General features: G+C 57.0%; 1 protein-coding gene across 2 annotated transcripts in view; it reads left to right on the forward strand.

Moving 5' to 3' along the window:
- ATP2A1 (ATPase sarcoplasmic/endoplasmic reticulum Ca2+ transporting 1) overlaps window positions 1-17,113 on the forward strand; it is a 46,800-nt gene that overhangs the window by 15,670 nt on the left and 14,017 nt on the right. For both annotated transcript variants that reach the window (XM_059872833.1, XM_059872831.1), the window contains exons 9-13: window positions 1,028-1,159; window positions 2,571-2,696; window positions 5,646-5,864; window positions 8,455-8,790; window positions 15,454-15,674. In XM_059872833.1, coding sequence (XP_059728816.1) covers window positions 1,028-1,159; window positions 2,571-2,696; window positions 5,646-5,864; window positions 8,455-8,790; window positions 15,454-15,674 — 1,034 coding nt within the window. The remainder of the gene's footprint in view (window positions 1-1,027; window positions 1,160-2,570; window positions 2,697-5,645; window positions 5,865-8,454; window positions 8,791-15,453; window positions 15,675-17,113) is intronic.

The raw sequence follows: 17,113 nt of genomic DNA on the forward strand, positions 1-17,113 counted from the left end.
GCACCTGGGGCACCTGGGACATCTGGACAGCCATTTCCCCTCCCCCCCTGGGGACACCTGGGTCATCTCTTGGTGTCCCCAACCCCTGGTGACACCCATGGACCCACCTGTCCCACCTGTCCCACCTGTGCAGGCCAAAGGTGTCTATGAGAAGGTGGGCGAGGCCACCGAGACCTCATTGTCCCACCTGTCCCACCTGTCCCACCTGGTGCCCCTGTCCCACCTGCCCCACCTGTCCCACCTGTCCCACCTGTCCCACCTGTCCCCAGGCCAAAGGTGTCTATGAGAAGGTGGGCGAGGCCACCAAGACCTCATTGTCCCACCTGTCCCACCTGGTGCCCCTGTCCCACCTGTCCCACCTGTCCCACCTGTCCCACCTGTCCCACCTGGTGTCCCCTGTCCCACCCGTCCCACCTGTCCCACCTGTCCCACCTGTCCCACCTGGTGTCCCCTGTCCCACCTGTCCCACCTGTCCCACCTGTCCCACCTGTCCCACCTGGTGTCCCCTGTCCCACCTGTCCCACCTGTCCCACCTGCCCCACCTGTCCCACCCGTCCCACCTGTCCCACCTGTCCCACCTGTCCCACCTGGTGTCCCCTGTCCCACCCGTCCCACCTGTCCCACCTGTCCCACCTGTCCCACCTGGTGTCCCCTGTCCCACCTGTCCCACCTGTCCCACCTGTCCCACCTGTCCCACCTGGTGTCCCCTGTCCCACCGGTCCCACCTGTCCCACCTGTCCCACCTGCCCCACCTGCCCCACCTGTCCCACCTGGTGCCCCTGTCCCACCTGTCCCACCTGGTGCCCCCTGTCCCACCTGTCCCACCTGGTGCCCCCTGCCCCACCTGTCCCACCTGTCCCACCTGTCCCACCTGTCCCACCTGGTGTCCCCTGTCCCACCTGTCCCACCTGTCCCACCTGTCCCACCTGTCCCACCTGGTGTCCCCTGTCCCACCTGTCCCACCTGTCCCACCTGTCCCACCTGGTGCCCCTGTCCCACCTGTCTCACCTGTCCCACCTGTCCCCAGGCCAAAGGTGTCTATGAGAAGGTGGGCGAGGCCACCGAGACCGCCCTCACCTGCCTGGTGGAGAAGATGAACGTCTTCAACACCGACGTCAGGAACCTGTCCAAGGTGGAGCGCGCCAACGCCTGCAACGCCGTGAGTGTCACCTGCGCCGCCACCTGGGTCACCTGGGCCACCACCTGGGTCACCACCTGGGTCACCTGGGTCACCTGTCCCACCTGTGCCGCCACTTGTCCCACCTGCGCCACCACCTGGGCCACCTGGGCCACCACCTGGGTCATCTGGGTCACCTGGGTCACCACCTGGGTCACCTGGGCCACCACCTGGGTCATCACCTGGGTCACCTGGGTCACCTGGGTCACCTGGGTCACCTGGGCCACCTGGGTCACCTGGGTCACCACCTGGGTCATCTGGGTCACCTGGGTCGCCACCTGGGTCACCTGGGTCACCACTGGGGTCACCTGGGCCACCACCTGGGCCACCTGGGCCACCACCTGTCCCACCTGGGTCACCTGGGCCACCTGAGTCATCACCTGGGCCACCTGGGTCACCTGGGTCACCTGGGCCACCTGGGTCACCTGGGTCACCTGGGTCACCACCTGGGTCACCTGGGTCACCTGTCCCACCTGCGCCGCCACCTGTCCCACCTGGGCCACCACCTGGGTCATCACCTGGGTCACCTGGGTCACCACCTGGGCCACCTGGGTCACCTGTCCCACCTGGGTCACCTGTCCCACCTGGGCCACCTGGGTCACCTGTCCCACCTGGGCCACCACCTGGGTCACCTGGGCCACCACCTGGGCACCCACCTGGGTCACCTGTCCCACCTGGGTGACCTTCTAGGTCACCTGTCCCACCTGGGCCACCACCTGCCCCACCTGTCCCACCTGCCCCACCTGTCCCACCTGTCCCACCTGTCCCACCATTCCCACCTGTCCCACCTGTCCCACCTGTCCCACCTGTCCCACCTGTCCCACCTGTCCCACCTGCCCCACCATTCCCACCATTCCCACCATTCCCACCTGTCCCACCTGTCCCACCATTCCCACCTGCCCCACCTGCCCCACCTGTCCCACCTGTCCCACCTGCCCCACCTGTCCCACCTGGGTCACCTTCTGGGTCACCTGCCCCACCTGTCCCACCTGCCCCACCTGTCCCACCTGTCCCACCTGCCCCACCTGCCCCACCATTCCCACCTGTCCCACCTGTCCCACCTGCCCCACCTGTCCCACCATTCCCACCTGCCCCACCTGTCCCACCATTCCCACCTGCCCCACCTGTCCCACCATTCCCACCTGTCCCACCTGTCCCACCTGCCCCACCTGTCCCACCTGCCCCACCATTCCCACCTGTCCCACCTGCCCCACCATTCCCACCTGTCCCACCTGTCCCACCTGTCCCACCTGTCCCACCATTCCCACCTGTCCCACCTGCCCCACCTGTCCCACCTGTCCCACCATTCCCACCTGTCCCACCTGTCCCACCTGCCCCACCTGTCCCACCTGCCCCACCATTCCCACGTGTCCCACCTGTCCCACCTGCGCAGGTGATCAAGCAGCTGATGAAGAAGGAGTTCACGCTGGAGTTCTCCAGGGACAGGAAGTCCATGTCGGTCTTCTGCTCGCCGGCCAAGGCCTCGCGCGCCGCCGTGGGCAACAAGATGTTCGTCAAGGTGGGTCACCTGGGGGTCACCTGGGGGTCACCTGGGGGTCACCTGGAGGTCACCTGGAGGTCACCTGGGGGTCACCTTCTGGGTCACCTGGGGGATGTTGGCTGGGAACCACCAGCCCATGGCCACGTCCCACCACCCCAAACCTTCTCCAGCCTTGGTCCCACCACCCCAAACCTTCTCAAATATTCTCCAAACCTTCTCCAACCTTGGTCCCACCACCCCAAACCTTCTCAAACCTTGGTCCCACCACCCCAAACCTTCTCAAATATTCTCCTACCTTGGTCCCACCACCCCACCTTCTCCAGCCTTGGTCCCACCACCCCAAACCTTCTCAAATATTCTCCAAACCTTCTCCAACCTCGGTCCCACCACCCCAAACCTTCTCAAACCTTCTCAAACCTTCTCCAACCTTGGTCCCACCACCCCAAACCTTCTCAAACCTTCTCCCACCACCCCAAACCTTCTCCAACCTTCTCCAAACTTTCTCCAGCCTTGGTCCCACCACCTGAAACCTTCTCAAACCTTCTCAAACCTTCTCCACCCCTGGTTCCCACCACCCCTGGTGACACCCGTGTCCCCCCCAGGGTGCCCCCAAGGGCGTCATCGACCGCTGCAACTACGTCCCACCACCCCAAACCTTCTCAAAACTCCTCAAACCTTCTCCAACCTTAATTCCACCACCCCAAACCTTCTCCAACCTTGGTCCCACCACCCCAAACCTTCTCAAACCTTCTCCAACCTTGGTCCCACCACCCCAAACGTTCTCCAACCTTGGTCCCACCACCCCAAACCTTCTCCAACCTTGGTCCCACCACCCCAAACCTTCTCCAAACCTTCTCCAACCTCGGTCCCACCACCCCAAACCTTCTCAAAACTCCTCAAACCTTCTCCAACCTCGGTCCCACCACCCCAAACCTTCTCCAACCTTGATTCCACCACCCCAAACCTTCTCCAACCTTGGTCCCACCACCCCAAACCTTCTCAAACCTTCTCCAACCTTGGTCCCACCACCCCAAACCTTCTCCAACCTTGGTCCCACCACCCCAAACCTTCTCCAACCTTGGTCCCACCACCTGAAACCTTCTCAAACCTTCTCCTACTTGGGTCCCACCACCCCAAACTTTCTCCAACCTTCTCCAAACCTTCTCTAACCTTGGTCCCACCACCCCAAACCTTCTCAAACCTTGGTCCCACCACCTGAAACCTTCTCAAACCTTCTCCTACCTGGGTCCCACCACCCCAAACCTTCTCCAACCTTGGTCCCACCACCCCAAACCTTCTCAAACCTTCTCAAACCTTCTCCAACCTTGGTCCCACCACCCCAAACCTTCTCCAACCTTCTCCAGCCTTGGTCCCACCACACCAAACCTTCTCAAATATTCTCCAAACCTTCTCCAACCTTGGTCCCACCACCCCAAACCTTCTCAAACCCTCTCCAAACCTTCTCCTACCTGGGTCCCACCACTCCAAACCTTCTCCAACCTTGGTCCCACCACCCCAAACCTTCTCAAAACTCCTCAAACCTTCTCCAACCTTGGTCCCACCACTCCAAACCTTCTCCAACCTCGGTCCCACCACCCCAAACGTTCTCCAATCCTGGGTCCACCACCTCAAACCTTCTCCAACCCCCTCCAAACCTTCTCCAACCTGGTTCCCACCACCCCAAACCTTCTCCAACCTGGTTCCCACCACCCCTGGTGACACCCGTGTCCCCCCCAGGGTGCCCCCGAGGGCGTCATCGACCGCTGCAACTACGTCCCACCACCCCAAACCTTCTCCAACCTTGGTCCCACCACCCCAAACCTTCTCAAACCTACTCCAAACCTTCTCCAACCTTAGTTCCACCACCCCAAACCTTCTCCAGCCTTGGTCCCACCACCTGAAACCTTCTCAAATATTCTCCAAACCTTCTCCAACCTGGTTCCCACCACCCCAAACCTTCTCCAACCTTGGTCCCACCACCTGAAACCTTCTCCAACCTTGGTCCCACCACCTGAAACCTTCTCAAACCTTCTCCAACCTTGGTCCCACCACCTGAAACCTTCTCAAACCTTCTCCAACCTTGGTCCCACCACCTGAAACCTTCTCCAACCTTGGTCCCACCACCTGAAACCTTCTCAAACCTTCTCCAACCTTGGTCCCACCACCTGAAACCTTCTCAAACCTTCTCCAACCTGGGTCCCACCACCCCAAACCTTCTCCAACCTTGGTCCCACCACCTCAAACCTTCTCCAGCCTTGGTCCCACCACCCCAAACCTTCTCCAACCCCCTCCAAACCTTCTCCAACCTGGTCCCCACCACCCCTGGTGACACCCGTGTCCCCCCCAGGGTGCCCCCGAGGGCGTCATCGACCGCTGCAACTACGTCCCACCACCCCAAACCTTCTCCAACCTTGGTCCCACCACCTCAAACCTTCTCCAACCTACTCCAAACTTTCTCCAAACTTGGTCCCACCACCTGAAACCTTCTCAAACCTTCTCCAACCGTGGTCCCACCACCCCAAACCTTCTCAAAACTCCTCAAACCTTCTCCAACCTTGGTCCCACCACCCCAAACCTTCTCCAACCCTCTCCAAACCTTCTCCAACCTTGATTCCACCACCCCAAACCTTCTCCAACCTGGTTCCCACCACCCCAAACCTTCTCAAACCTACTCCAAACTTTCTCCAAACTTGGTCCCACCACCTGAAACCTTCTCAAACCTACTCCAAACCTTCTCCAACCTTGGTCCCACCACCTGAAACCTTCTCCAACCTTCTCCAACCTTGGTCCCACCACTCCAAACCTTCTCCAACCTCGGTCCCACCACCCCAAACGTTCTCCAATCCTGGGTCCACCACCTCAAACCTTCTCCAACCTTCTCAAACCTTCTCCAACCTGGTTCCCACCACCCCAAACCTTCTCCAACCTCGGTCCCACCACCCCTGGTGACACCCGTGTCCCCCCCAGGGTGCCCCCGAGGGCGTCATCGACCGCTGCAACTACGTCCGGGTGGGCACCACCAGGGTTCCCCTGACGCCGGCGGTGAAGGAGAAGATCCAGAGCGTCATCAGGGAGTGGGGCACGGGCAGGGACACCCTGCGCTGCCTGGCCCTGGCCACCCGCGACACGCCGCCCAAGAAGGAGGAGATGGCCCTCGAGGACTCCTCCAAGTTCGCCGAGTACGAGGTCGGTGCTCGCCGGGGGTCTCCTGGGTGGTGGGACCTCGGTGTGGGGGGTGGGACCTCAGTTTTGGGACCTCATTTTGGGTGGTGGGACCTCATTATGGGTGGTGGGACCTCGATTTGGGTGGTGGGACCTCGGTGGTGGGACCTTGGTTTGGGGGTGGGACCTCAATTTGGGTGGTGGGAGCTCGTTTTGGGTGGTGGGACCTTGGTTTGGGTGGTGGGACCTCGGTTTGGGTGGTGGGACCTCGATTTGGGTGGTGGGACCTCGGTTTGGGTGGTGGGACCTTGGTTTGGGTGGTGGGACCTCGGTTTGGGTGGTGGGACCTCATTTTGGGTGGTGGGACCTCATTTTGGGTGGTGGGACCTCGATTTGGGTGGTGGGACCTCGGTGTGGGTGGTGGGACCTCGGTGTGGGTGGTGGGACCTCGGTTTGGGTGGTGGGACCTCGGTTTGGGACCTCATTATGGGTGGTGGGACCTTGGTTTGGGTGGTGGGACCTCGATTTGGGTGGTGGGACCTCATTATGGGTGGTGGGACCTCTTTTGGAGGTTCTTGGCCCACCACCACCCCAAACCTCCATTTTTGAAGGTCCCTACTCCTCCAAACCCCAATTTTTGGAGGTCCCTGGTCCACCAAGATCTCCAAACTCCATTTCTGAAGGTTCCTGCTCCTCCAACCCCCAATTTTTGGAGGTTCTTGGTCCACCACGACCTCCAAACTCCATTTTTGAAGGTCCCTACTCCTCCAAACCTCCATTTTTGAAGGTTCCTGGTCCACCAAGATCTCCAAACTCCATTTTTGAAGGTCCCTGCTCCTCCAGACTCCAATCTCTGGAGCTTCTTGGTCCACCACGACCTCCAAACTCCATCTTTGGAGGTTCCTGGTCCACCACCACCTCCAAACCTCCATCTTTGAAGGTTCCTGGTCCACCACCATCTCCAACCCCCAATTTTTGGAGGTTCTTGGCCCACCACCACCTCCAAACCTCCATTTTTGGAGGTTCCTGGTCCACCACCACCTCCAAACCTCCATCTTTGGAGGTTCCTGGTCCACCACCTCCTCCAAACTCCATTTTTGAAGGTCCCTACTCCTCCAAACCTCCATTTTTGGAGCTTCTTGGTCCACCACCACCTCCAAACTCCATTTCTGAAGGTTCCTGCTCCTCCAGCCCCCAATTTTTGGAGGTTCTTGGTCCACCACGACCTCCAAAACTCCATTTTTGAAGGTCCCTACTCCTACAAACCTCCATTTTTGAAGGTTCCTTCTCCACCACCACCTCCAAACTCCATTTTTGAAGGTCCCTTCTCCACCACCATCTCCAACCCCCCATTTTTGGAGGTTCTTGGTCCACCACGACCTCCAAAACTCCATTTTTGAAGGTTCCTGATCCTCCAAACCTCCATTTTTGGAGCTTCTTGGTCCACCACCATCTCCAAACTCCATTTTTGAAGGTTCCTGATCCTCCAAACCTCCATTTTTGGAGCTTCTTGGTCCACCACCACCTCCAAACTCCATTTTTGAAGGTTCCTGGTCCACCACCATCTCCAACCCCCAATTTTTGGAGGTTCTTGGTCCACCACCATCTCCAAACCTCCATCTTTGGAGGTTCTTGGTCCACCACGACCTCCAAACCTCCATTTTTGAAGGTTCCAGATCCTCCAACCCCCCAATTTTGAAGGTTCCTGGTCCACCACCTCCTCCAAACTCCATTTTTGAAGGTCCCTTCTCCACCACCATCTCCAACCCCCAATTTTTGGATGTTCCTGGTCCACCACCACCTCCAAACCTCCATTTTTGAAGGTCCCTGGTCCACCACCATCTCCAAATCTCCATCTTTGGAGGTTCCTTCTCCACCACCACCTCCACCCTCCATTTTTGAAGGCTCCGGATCCTCCAACCCCCCATTTTTGGAGGTTCCTGGTCCACCACCACCTCCAAACTCCGTTTTTGAAGGTTCCTGCTCCTCCAGCCCCCAATTTTTGGAGGTTCTTGGTCCACCACCACCTCCAAACCTCCATCTTTGGAGGTTCCTTCTCCACCACCACCTCCAAACCCCAATTTCTGGAGCTTCCTGGCCCACCACCACCTCCAACCTCCATTTTTGAAGGTCCCTGCTCCTCCAAACCTCCATTTTTGGAGGTCCTTGGTCCACCACCACCTCCAAACCTCCATTTTTGAAGGTTCCGGATCCTCCAACCCCCCAATTTCTGGAGGTTCCTGGTCCACCACCACCCCAAACCTCCATTTTTGAAGGTTCCTTCTCCACCACCACCTCCAAACCTCCATCTTTGGAGGTTCCTGGTCCACCACCACCTCCAAACTCCATTTTTGAAGGTTCCTGCTCCTCCAAACCCCAATTTTTGGAGCTTCTTGGTCCACCACCATCTCCAAACCTCCATCTTTGAAGGTTCCTGGTCCACCACCACCTCCAAACTCCATTTTTGAAGGTTCCTGGTCCTCCAAACCCCAATTTTTGGTGGTTCTTGGTCCACCACCATCTCCAAACCTCCATTTCTGGAGCTTCCTGGTCCACCACCACCTCCAAACCTCCCTTCCCCTGACCTCCCACCACCTCCCCTCCACCCCACCAGACCGACCTGACCTTCGTGGGCTGCGTGGGCATGCTGGACCCTCCCCGCAAGGAGGTGATGGGCTCCATCCGCCTCTGCCGCGACGCCGGCATCCGCGTCATCATGATCACCGGGGACAACAAGGGCACGGCCATCGCCATCTGCCGCCGCATCGGCATCTTCTCCGAGGACGAGGAGGTCACCGGCCGCGCCTACACCGGCCGCGAGTTCGACGACCTGCCGCTGGCCGAGCAGCGCGAGGCGTGCCGGCGCGCCTGCTGCTTCGCCCGCGTCGAGCCCACCCACAAGTCCAAGATCGTGGAGTTCCTGCAGTCCTTCGACGAGATCACCGCCATGGTGAGGGGCGGCGGGGTGGTGGGACGTGGTGGGGGAGGTCCGCCAGGGGTTTGAGGGGGTTTGGAGGTGGTTATGGAGGTCCACCAGGGGTTTGAGGGGGTTTGGAGGGGATTAGATTGGGTTTGGAGGTGGTTTTGGAGGTCCACCATGGGTTTGAGTGGGTTTGGAGGTGGTTATGGAGGTCCACCAGGGGTTTGAGGGGGTTTGGAGTTGAAAGGTTCTTGATGGACGTGGTTATGGAGGTCCACCATGGGTTTCTGGGGGTTTGGTGGGGTTTTATGGGGGTTTGAGGAGGTTTGGAGGTGGTTATGGAGGTCCACCAGGGGTTTGAGGGGGTTTGGAGTGGATAGGTTCTTGATGGACGTGGTTATGGAGGTCCACCAGGCGTTTGAGGGGGTTTGGAGGTGGTTATGGAGGTCTACCATGGATTTGTTGGGGTTTGGAGTTGAAAGGTTCTTGATGGACGTGATTATGGAGGTCCACCATGGGTTTGAGGGGGTTTGGTGGGGTTTTATGGGGGTTTGAGGGGGTTTGGAGGTGGTTATGGAGGTCCACCATGGGTTTGAGTGGGTTTGGAGTGGATAGGTTCTTGATGGACGTGGTGATGGAGGTCCACCATGGGTTTCTGGGGGTTTGGTGGGGTTTTATGGGGGTTTGAGGGGGTTTGGAGGTGGTTATGGAGGTCCACCATGGATCTGAGTGGGTTTGGAGTGGATAGGTTCTTGATGGACGTGGTTATGGAGGTCCACCATGGATCTGAGTGGGTTTGGAGTGGATAGGTTCTTGATGGACGTGGTGATGGAGGTCCACCATGGGTTTGAGGGGGTTTGGAGGGGTTTTATGGGGGTTTGAGGGGGTTTGGAGGTGGTTATGGAGGTCCACCATGGATTTGTGGGGATTTGAGTAGATTTCAGTGGATTTGGAGGTGGTTATGGAGGTCTACCATGGGTTTCTGGGGGTTTGGAGGGTGGAGCCCACCCACAAGTCCAAGATCGTGGAGTTCCTGCAGTCCTTCGACGAGATCACCGCCATGGTGAGGGGCGGCGTGGTGGTGGAGGTCCACCAGGGGTTTGAGGGGGTTTGGAGGTGGTTATGGAGGTCCACCATGGGTTTGAGGAGGTTAGGAGTTGGAAGGTTCTGGATGGACGTGGTTATGGAGGTCCACCAGGGGTTTGAGTGGGTTTGGAGGGGATTCGATTGGGTTTGGAGGTGGTTATGGAGGTCTACCAGGGGTTTGAGGGGGTTTGGAGGTGGTTATGGAGGTCCACCATGGGTTTATGGGGGTCAGGAGTTGAAGGGTTCTTGATGGACGTGGTTATGGACGTCCACCAGGGGTTTGAGTAGGTTTGGAGGTGGTTATGGAGGTCCACCAGGGGTTTGAGGGGGTTTGGAGGGGATTAGATTGGGTTTGGAGGTGGTTATGGAGGTCCACCATGGATCTGAGTGGGTTTGGAGTGGATAGGTTCTTGATGGACATGGTTATGGAGGTCCACCATGGGTTTGAGGGGGTTTGGTGGGGTTTTATGGGGGTTTGAGTGGGTTTGGAGGTGGTTATGGAGGTCCACCATGGATCTGAGTAGGTTTGGAGTGGATAGGTTCTTGATGGACGTGGTTATGGAGGTCCACCAGGGGTTTGAGTAGGTTTGGAGGTGGTTATGGAGGTCCACCATGGGTTTGAGGGGGTTTGGTGGGGTTTTATGGGGGTTTGAGGGGGTTTGGAGATGGTTATGGAGGTCCACCATGGATCTGAGTGAGTTTGGAGTGGATAGGTTCTTGATGGACGTGGTTATGGAGGTCCACCAGGGGTCTGAGTAGGTTTGGAGGTGGTTATGGAGGTCCACCATGGGTTTATGGGGATTTGAGTAGATTTCAGTGGATTTGGAGGTGGTTATGGAGGTCTACCATGGATCTGAGGGGGTTTGGACTGGATAGGTTCTTGATGGACGTGGTTATGGAGGTCCACCAGGGGTTTGAGGGGGTTTGGTGGGGTTTTATGGGGGTTTGAGTGGATTTGGAGATGGTTATGGAGGTCCACCAGGGGTTTGAGGGGGGTTGGAGTGGATAGGTTCTTGATGGACGTGGTTATGGAGGTCCACCATGGGTTTCTGGGGGTTTGGTGGGGTTTTATGGGGGTTTGAGGGGGTTTGGAGGTGGTTATGGAGGTCCACCATGGATTTATGAAGGTCTGAGTAGGTTTGGAGGTGGTTATGGAGGGCCACCATGAGTTTGAGGGGATTTGAGTAGATTTCAGTGGATTTGGAGGTGGTTATGGAGGTCTACCATGGGTTTCTGGGGGTTTGGAGGGTGGAGCCCACCCACAAGTCCAAGATCGTAGAGTTCCTGCAGTCCTTCGACGAGATCACCGCCATGGTGAGGGGCGGCGGGGTGGTGGGACGTGGTGGGGGAGGTCCGCCAGGGGTTTGAGGGGGTTTGGAGATGGTTATGGAGGTCTACCATGGATTTGTGGGGGTTTGGAGTTGAAAGGTTCTTGATGGACGTGGTTATGGAGGTCCACCATGGGTTTGAGGGGGTTTGGTGGGGTTTTATGGGAGTTTCAGGGGGTTTGGAGGTGGATATGGAGGTCAACCAGGGGTTTGAGGGGGTTTGGAGTGGATAGGTTCTTGATGGACGTGGTTATGGAGGTCCACCAGGGGTTTCTGGGGGTTTGGTGGGGTTTTATGGGAGTTTCAGAGGGTTTGGAGGTGGTTATGGAGGTCCACCAGGGGTTTGAGGGGGTTTGGAGGTGGTTATGGAGGTCCACCATGGATCTGAGTGGGTTTGGAGTGGATAGGTTCTTGATGGACGTGGTTATGGAGGTCCACCATGGGTTTATGGGGGTTTGGAGGTGGTTATGGAGGTCCACCATGGGTTTAGTGGGGTTTGAGTGGGTTTGAGTGGATTTGGAGGTGGTTATGGAGGTCCACCATGGATCTGAGTGGGTTTGGAGTGGATAGGTTCTTGATGGACGTGGTTATGGAGGTCTACCATGGGTTTGAAGGGGTTTGGTGGGGTTTTATGGGCATTTCAGGGGGTTTGGAGGTGGTTATGGAGGTCCACCATGGGTTTATGGGGGTTTGGAGGGTGGAGCCCACCCACAAGTCCAAGATCGTGGAGTTCCTGCAGTCCTTCGACGAGATCACCGCCATGGTGAGGGGCGGCGTGGTGGTGGGACGTGGTGGGGGAGGTCCACCAGGGGTTTGAGGGGGTTTGGAGGTGGTTATGGAGGTCCACCATGGATCTGAGTGGGTTTGGAGTGGATAGGTTCTTGATGGACGTGGTTATGGAGGTCCACCAGGGGTTTGAGGGGGTTTGGAGTGGATAGGTTCTTGATGGACGTGGTTATGGAGGTCCACCATGGGTTTGAGGGGGTTTGGAGGTGGTTATGGAGGTCCACCATGGATCTGAGTGGGTTTGGAGTGGATGGGTTCTTGATGGACGTGGTGATGGAGGTCCACCAGGGGTTTGAGTAGGTTTGGAGGTGGTTATGGAGGTCCACCATGGGTTTGAGGGGGTTTGGTGGGGTTTTATGGGGGTTTGAGGAGGTTTGGAGGTGGTTATGGAGGTCCACCATGGGTTTATGGGGATTTGAGTAGATTTCAGTGGATTTGGAGGTGGTTATGGAGGTCCACCATGGATCTGAGTGGGTTTGGAGTGGATAGGTTCTTGATGGACGTGGTTATGGAGGTCCACCATGGGTTTGAGGGGGTTTGGAGGTGGTTTTATGGGAGTTTCAGGGGGTTTGGAGGTGGTTATGGAGGTCCACCAGGGGTTTGAGGGGGTTTGGAGTGGATAGGTTCTTGATGGACGTGGTTATGGAGGTCCACCAGGGGTTTGAGGGGGTTTGGTGGGGTTTTATGGGGGTTTGAGTGGGTTTGGAGGTGGTTATGGAGGTCCACCATGGATCTGAGTAGGTTTGGAGTGGATAGGTTCTTGATGGACGTGGTTATGGAGGTCCACCAGGGGTTTGAGGGGGTTTGGAGTGGATAGGTTCTTGATGGAGGTGGTTATGGAGGTCCACCAGGGGTTTGAGGGGATTTGGAGGTGGTTATGGAGGTCCACCATGGGTTTGAGGGGGTTTGAGTGGGTTTGAGTGGATTTGGAGGTGGTTATGGAGGTCCACCATGGATCTGAGTGGGTTTGGAGTGGATAGGTTCTTGATGGACGTGGTTATGGAGGTCCACCAGGGGTTTGAGTAGGTTTGGAGGTGGTTATGGAGGTCCACCATGGGTTTATGGGGGTTTGAGTGGGTTTGAGTGGATTTGGAGGTGGTTATGGAGGTCTACCATGGATCTGAGTGGGTTTGGAGTGGATAGGTTCTTGATGGACGTGGTTATGGAGGTCCACCATGGGTTTCTGGGGGTTTGGTGGGGTTTTATGAGGGTTTGAGGGGGTTTGGAGGTGGTTATGGAGGTCCTCCATGGATCTGAGTAGGTTTGGAGTGGATGGGTTCTTGATGGACGTGGTTATGGAGGTCCACCAGGGGTTTGAGTAGGTTTGGAGGTGGTTATGGAGGTCCACCATGGGTTTATGGGGATTTGAGTAGATTTCAGTGGATTTGGAGGTGGTTATGGAGGTCCACCATGGATCTGAGTGGGTTTGGAGTGGATGGGTTCTTGATGGACGTGGTTATGGAGGTCCACCAGGGGTTTGAGGGGGTTTGGTGGGGTTTTATGGGGGTTTCAGGGGGTTTGGAGGTGGTTATGGAGGTCTACCATGGATTTATGGGGGTTTGGAGTTGAAAGGTTCTTGATGGACGTGGTTATGGAGGTCCACCACCAATTTCACATAACTTTCAATGTTCCTCATGCGCTGAACGTGGATTTTGGGGTTCCACCACCAACTTTTGACGTAGTTATGGAGTCCCACCACCAACTCCACCTACTTTTGATGTTCCACTACCAACTTTTGACGTAGTTATGGAGTCCTACCACAAACCCCACCCACTTTTGAGGTTCCACAACCAACTTTCGATGTAGTTATGGAGTCCCACCACCAACTCAGCATCATTTCTGATGTTCCTGACGAGGTGAACGTGGTTTTTGGGGTTCCATTACCAACTTTTGACGTAGTTATGGAGTCCCACCACCAACTCCACCTACTTTTGAGGTTCCTCACGTGCTGAACGTGGTTTTTGGGGTTCCACCACCACCTTTTGACGTAGTTATGGAGTCCCACCACCAACCCCACCTACTTTTGAGGTTCCACCACCAACTTTTGACGTAGTTATGGAGTCCCACCACCAACCCCACCCACTTTTGAGGTTCCACCACCAACTTTCGATGTAGTTATGGAGTCCCACCACCAACTCAGCACCATTTCTGATGTTCCTCACGTGTTGAACGTGGTTTTTGGGGTTCCACCACCAACTTTTGACGTAGTTATGGAGTCCCACCACCAACTCCACCCACTTTTGAGGTTCCACCACCAACTTTTGACGTAGTTATGGAGTCCCACCACCAACCCCACCTACTTTTGAGGTTCCACCACCAACTTTTGACGTAGTTATGGAGTCCCACCACCAACTCAGCACCATTTCTGATGTTCCTCACGTGCTGAATGTGGTTTTTGGGGTTCCACCACCACCTTTTGACGTAGTTATGGAGCCCCACCACCAACTCAGCATCATTTCTGATGTTCCTCATGCGCTGAACGTGGTTTTTGGGGTTCCACCACCACCTTTTGATGTAGTTATGGCGTCCCACCACCAACTCCACCTACTTTTGAGGTCCCACCACCAACTTTTGATGTAGTTATGGAGTCCCACCACAAACCCCACCTACTTTTGAGGTTCCACCACCACCTTTTGACGTAGTTATGGAGTCCCACCACCAACTCCACCTACTTTTGATGTTCCTCATGCACTGAACGTGGTTTTTGGGGTTCCACCACCACCTTTTGACGTAGTTATGGAGTCCCACCACAAACCCCACCCACTTTTGAGGTTCCACCACCAACTTTTGACGTAGTTATGGAGTCCCACCACCAACTCAGCACCATTTCTGATGTTCCTCACGCGCTGAACGTGGTTTTTGGGGTTCCACCACCACCTTTTGATGTAGTTATGGAGTTCCACCACCACTTCCACCCAGTTTTAGGGTTCCACCACCAACTTTTGACGTAGTTATGGAGTCCCACCACCAACTCCACCTACTTTTGAGGTTCCACCACCACCTTTTGACGTAGTTATGGAGTCCCACCACCAACTCCACCTACTTTTGAGGTTCCACCACCAACTTTTGACGTAGTTATGGAGTCCCACCACCAACTCAGCACCATTTCTGATGTTCCTCACGTGCTGAATGTGGTTTTTGGGGTTCCACCACCACCTTTTGACGTAGTTATGGAGTCCCACCACCAACTCAGCATCATTTCTGATGTTCCTCATGCGCTGAACGTGGTTTTTGGGGTTCCACCACCAACTTTTGACGTAGTTATGGAGTCCCACCACCAACTCCACCTACTTTTGAGGTTCCAACACCAACTTTTGACGTAGTTATGGCGTCCCACCACCAACCCCACCCACTTTTGAGGTTCCACCACCAACTTTTGACGTAGTTATGGAGTCCCACCACCAACTCCACCTACTTTTGATGTTCCTCATGCACTGAACGTGGTTTTTGGGGTTCCACCACCAACCCCTCGCCCCTTCTGACGTCTCCCCAGACCGGCGACGGCGTCAACGACGCGCCGGCGCTGAAGAAGGCCGAGATCGGCATCGCCATGGGCTCGGGCACGGCCGTGGCCAAGACGGCCTCGGAGATGGTCCTGGCCGACGACAACTTCTCCACCATCGTGGCGGCCGTGGAGGAGGGCAGGGCCATCTACAACAACATGAAGCAGTTCATCCGCTACCTCATCTCCTCCAACGTGGGCGAGGTCGTCTGGTGAGCCACCAGTTCCGACCAGTTCCGACCAGTTCCGACCAGTTTGGAGCAGAGCTTTGGAGATGTTGAAGCCGGTTTGGCCCAGTTTGGCCCAGTTTGGCCCGGTTTGGCCCAGTCCCGTCCCAGTTTGTGCTGCTCCATCCCAGTTCCGTCCCAGTTCATCCCAGTCCCTCCCAGTCCCTCCCAGTCCATCCCAGTCCATCCCAGTCCCTCCCAGTCCATCCCAGTTTGTCCCAGTCCATCCCAGTTTGTCCTGGTCCATCCCAACCCCCTCCCAGTCCATCCCAGTATAAACCAGTCCCTCCCAGTTTGACCCAGTCCCTGTTAACCCCTCCCAGTCCATCCCAGTCCCTCCCAGTCAATCCCAGTTTATCCCAATCCCCTCCCAGTTTGTCCCAGTCCTTCCCAGTACAAACCAGGACATCCCAGTCCATCCCAGTTGATCCCAGTCCATCCCAGTCCCCCGTTAACCCCTCCCAGTCCCTCCCAGTCCCTCCCAGTCCCTCCCAGTCCATCCCAGTCCCTCCCAGTCCCATTTTAACCCCTCCCAGTCCCTCCCAGTCCCTCCCAGTCCATCCCAGTCCCATTTTAACCCCTCCCAGTCCGTCCCAGTCCATGCCAGTTTGTCCCAGTCCCATCCCAGTACAAACCAGTCCCTCATTAACCCCTCCCAGTCCCTCCCAGTCCCATTTTAACCCCTCCCAGTTTGTTCCCAGTCCCTCCCAGTCCCCTCCCAGTCCCTCCCAGTCCCTCCCAGTACAAACCAGTCCCGTTAACCCCTCCCAGTATCTTCCTGACGGCGGCGCTGGGCCTGCCCGAGGCGCTGATCCCGGTCCAGCTGCTCCCAGTCCCTCCCAGTCCCTCCCAGTCCATCCCAGTCCCTCCCAGTCCATCCCAGTCCCTCCCAGTCCCTCCCAGTCCCTCCCAGTTCCCTTCCAGTCCCTCCCAGTCCATACCAGTCCGATTTTAACCCCTCCCAGTCCCTCCCAGTTTGTTCCCAGTCCATCCCAGTCCCTCCCAGTCCCTCCCAGTCCCCTCCCAGTCCCTCCCAGTCCCTCCCAGTCCATCCCAGTCCCATTTTAACCCCTCCCAGTTTGTTCCCAGTCCCTCCCAGTTTGTTCCCAGTCCCTCCCAGTCCCTCCCAGTACAAACCAGTCCCGTTAACCCCTCCCAGTATCTTCCTGACGGCGGCGCTGGGCCTGCCCGAGGCGCTGATCCCGGTCCAGCTGCTCCCAGTTCCTCCCAGTCCATCCCAGCCCCTCCCAGTCCATCCCAGTCCCTCCCAGCCCCTCCCAGTCCCTCCCAGTCCATCCCAGCCCCTCCCAGTCCATCCCAGTCCCTCCCAGCCCCTCCCAGTCCCTCCCAGTCCCTCCCAGTCCCTCCCAGTCCCATTTTAACCCCTCCCAGTCCCATTTTAACCCCTCCCAGTTTGTTCCCAG

This window comes from Haemorhous mexicanus, chromosome 38, assembly GCF_027477595.1.
Source record: "Haemorhous mexicanus isolate bHaeMex1 chromosome 38, bHaeMex1.pri, whole genome shotgun sequence".
Lineage (NCBI taxonomy): Eukaryota > Metazoa > Chordata > Aves > Passeriformes > Fringillidae > Haemorhous > Haemorhous mexicanus.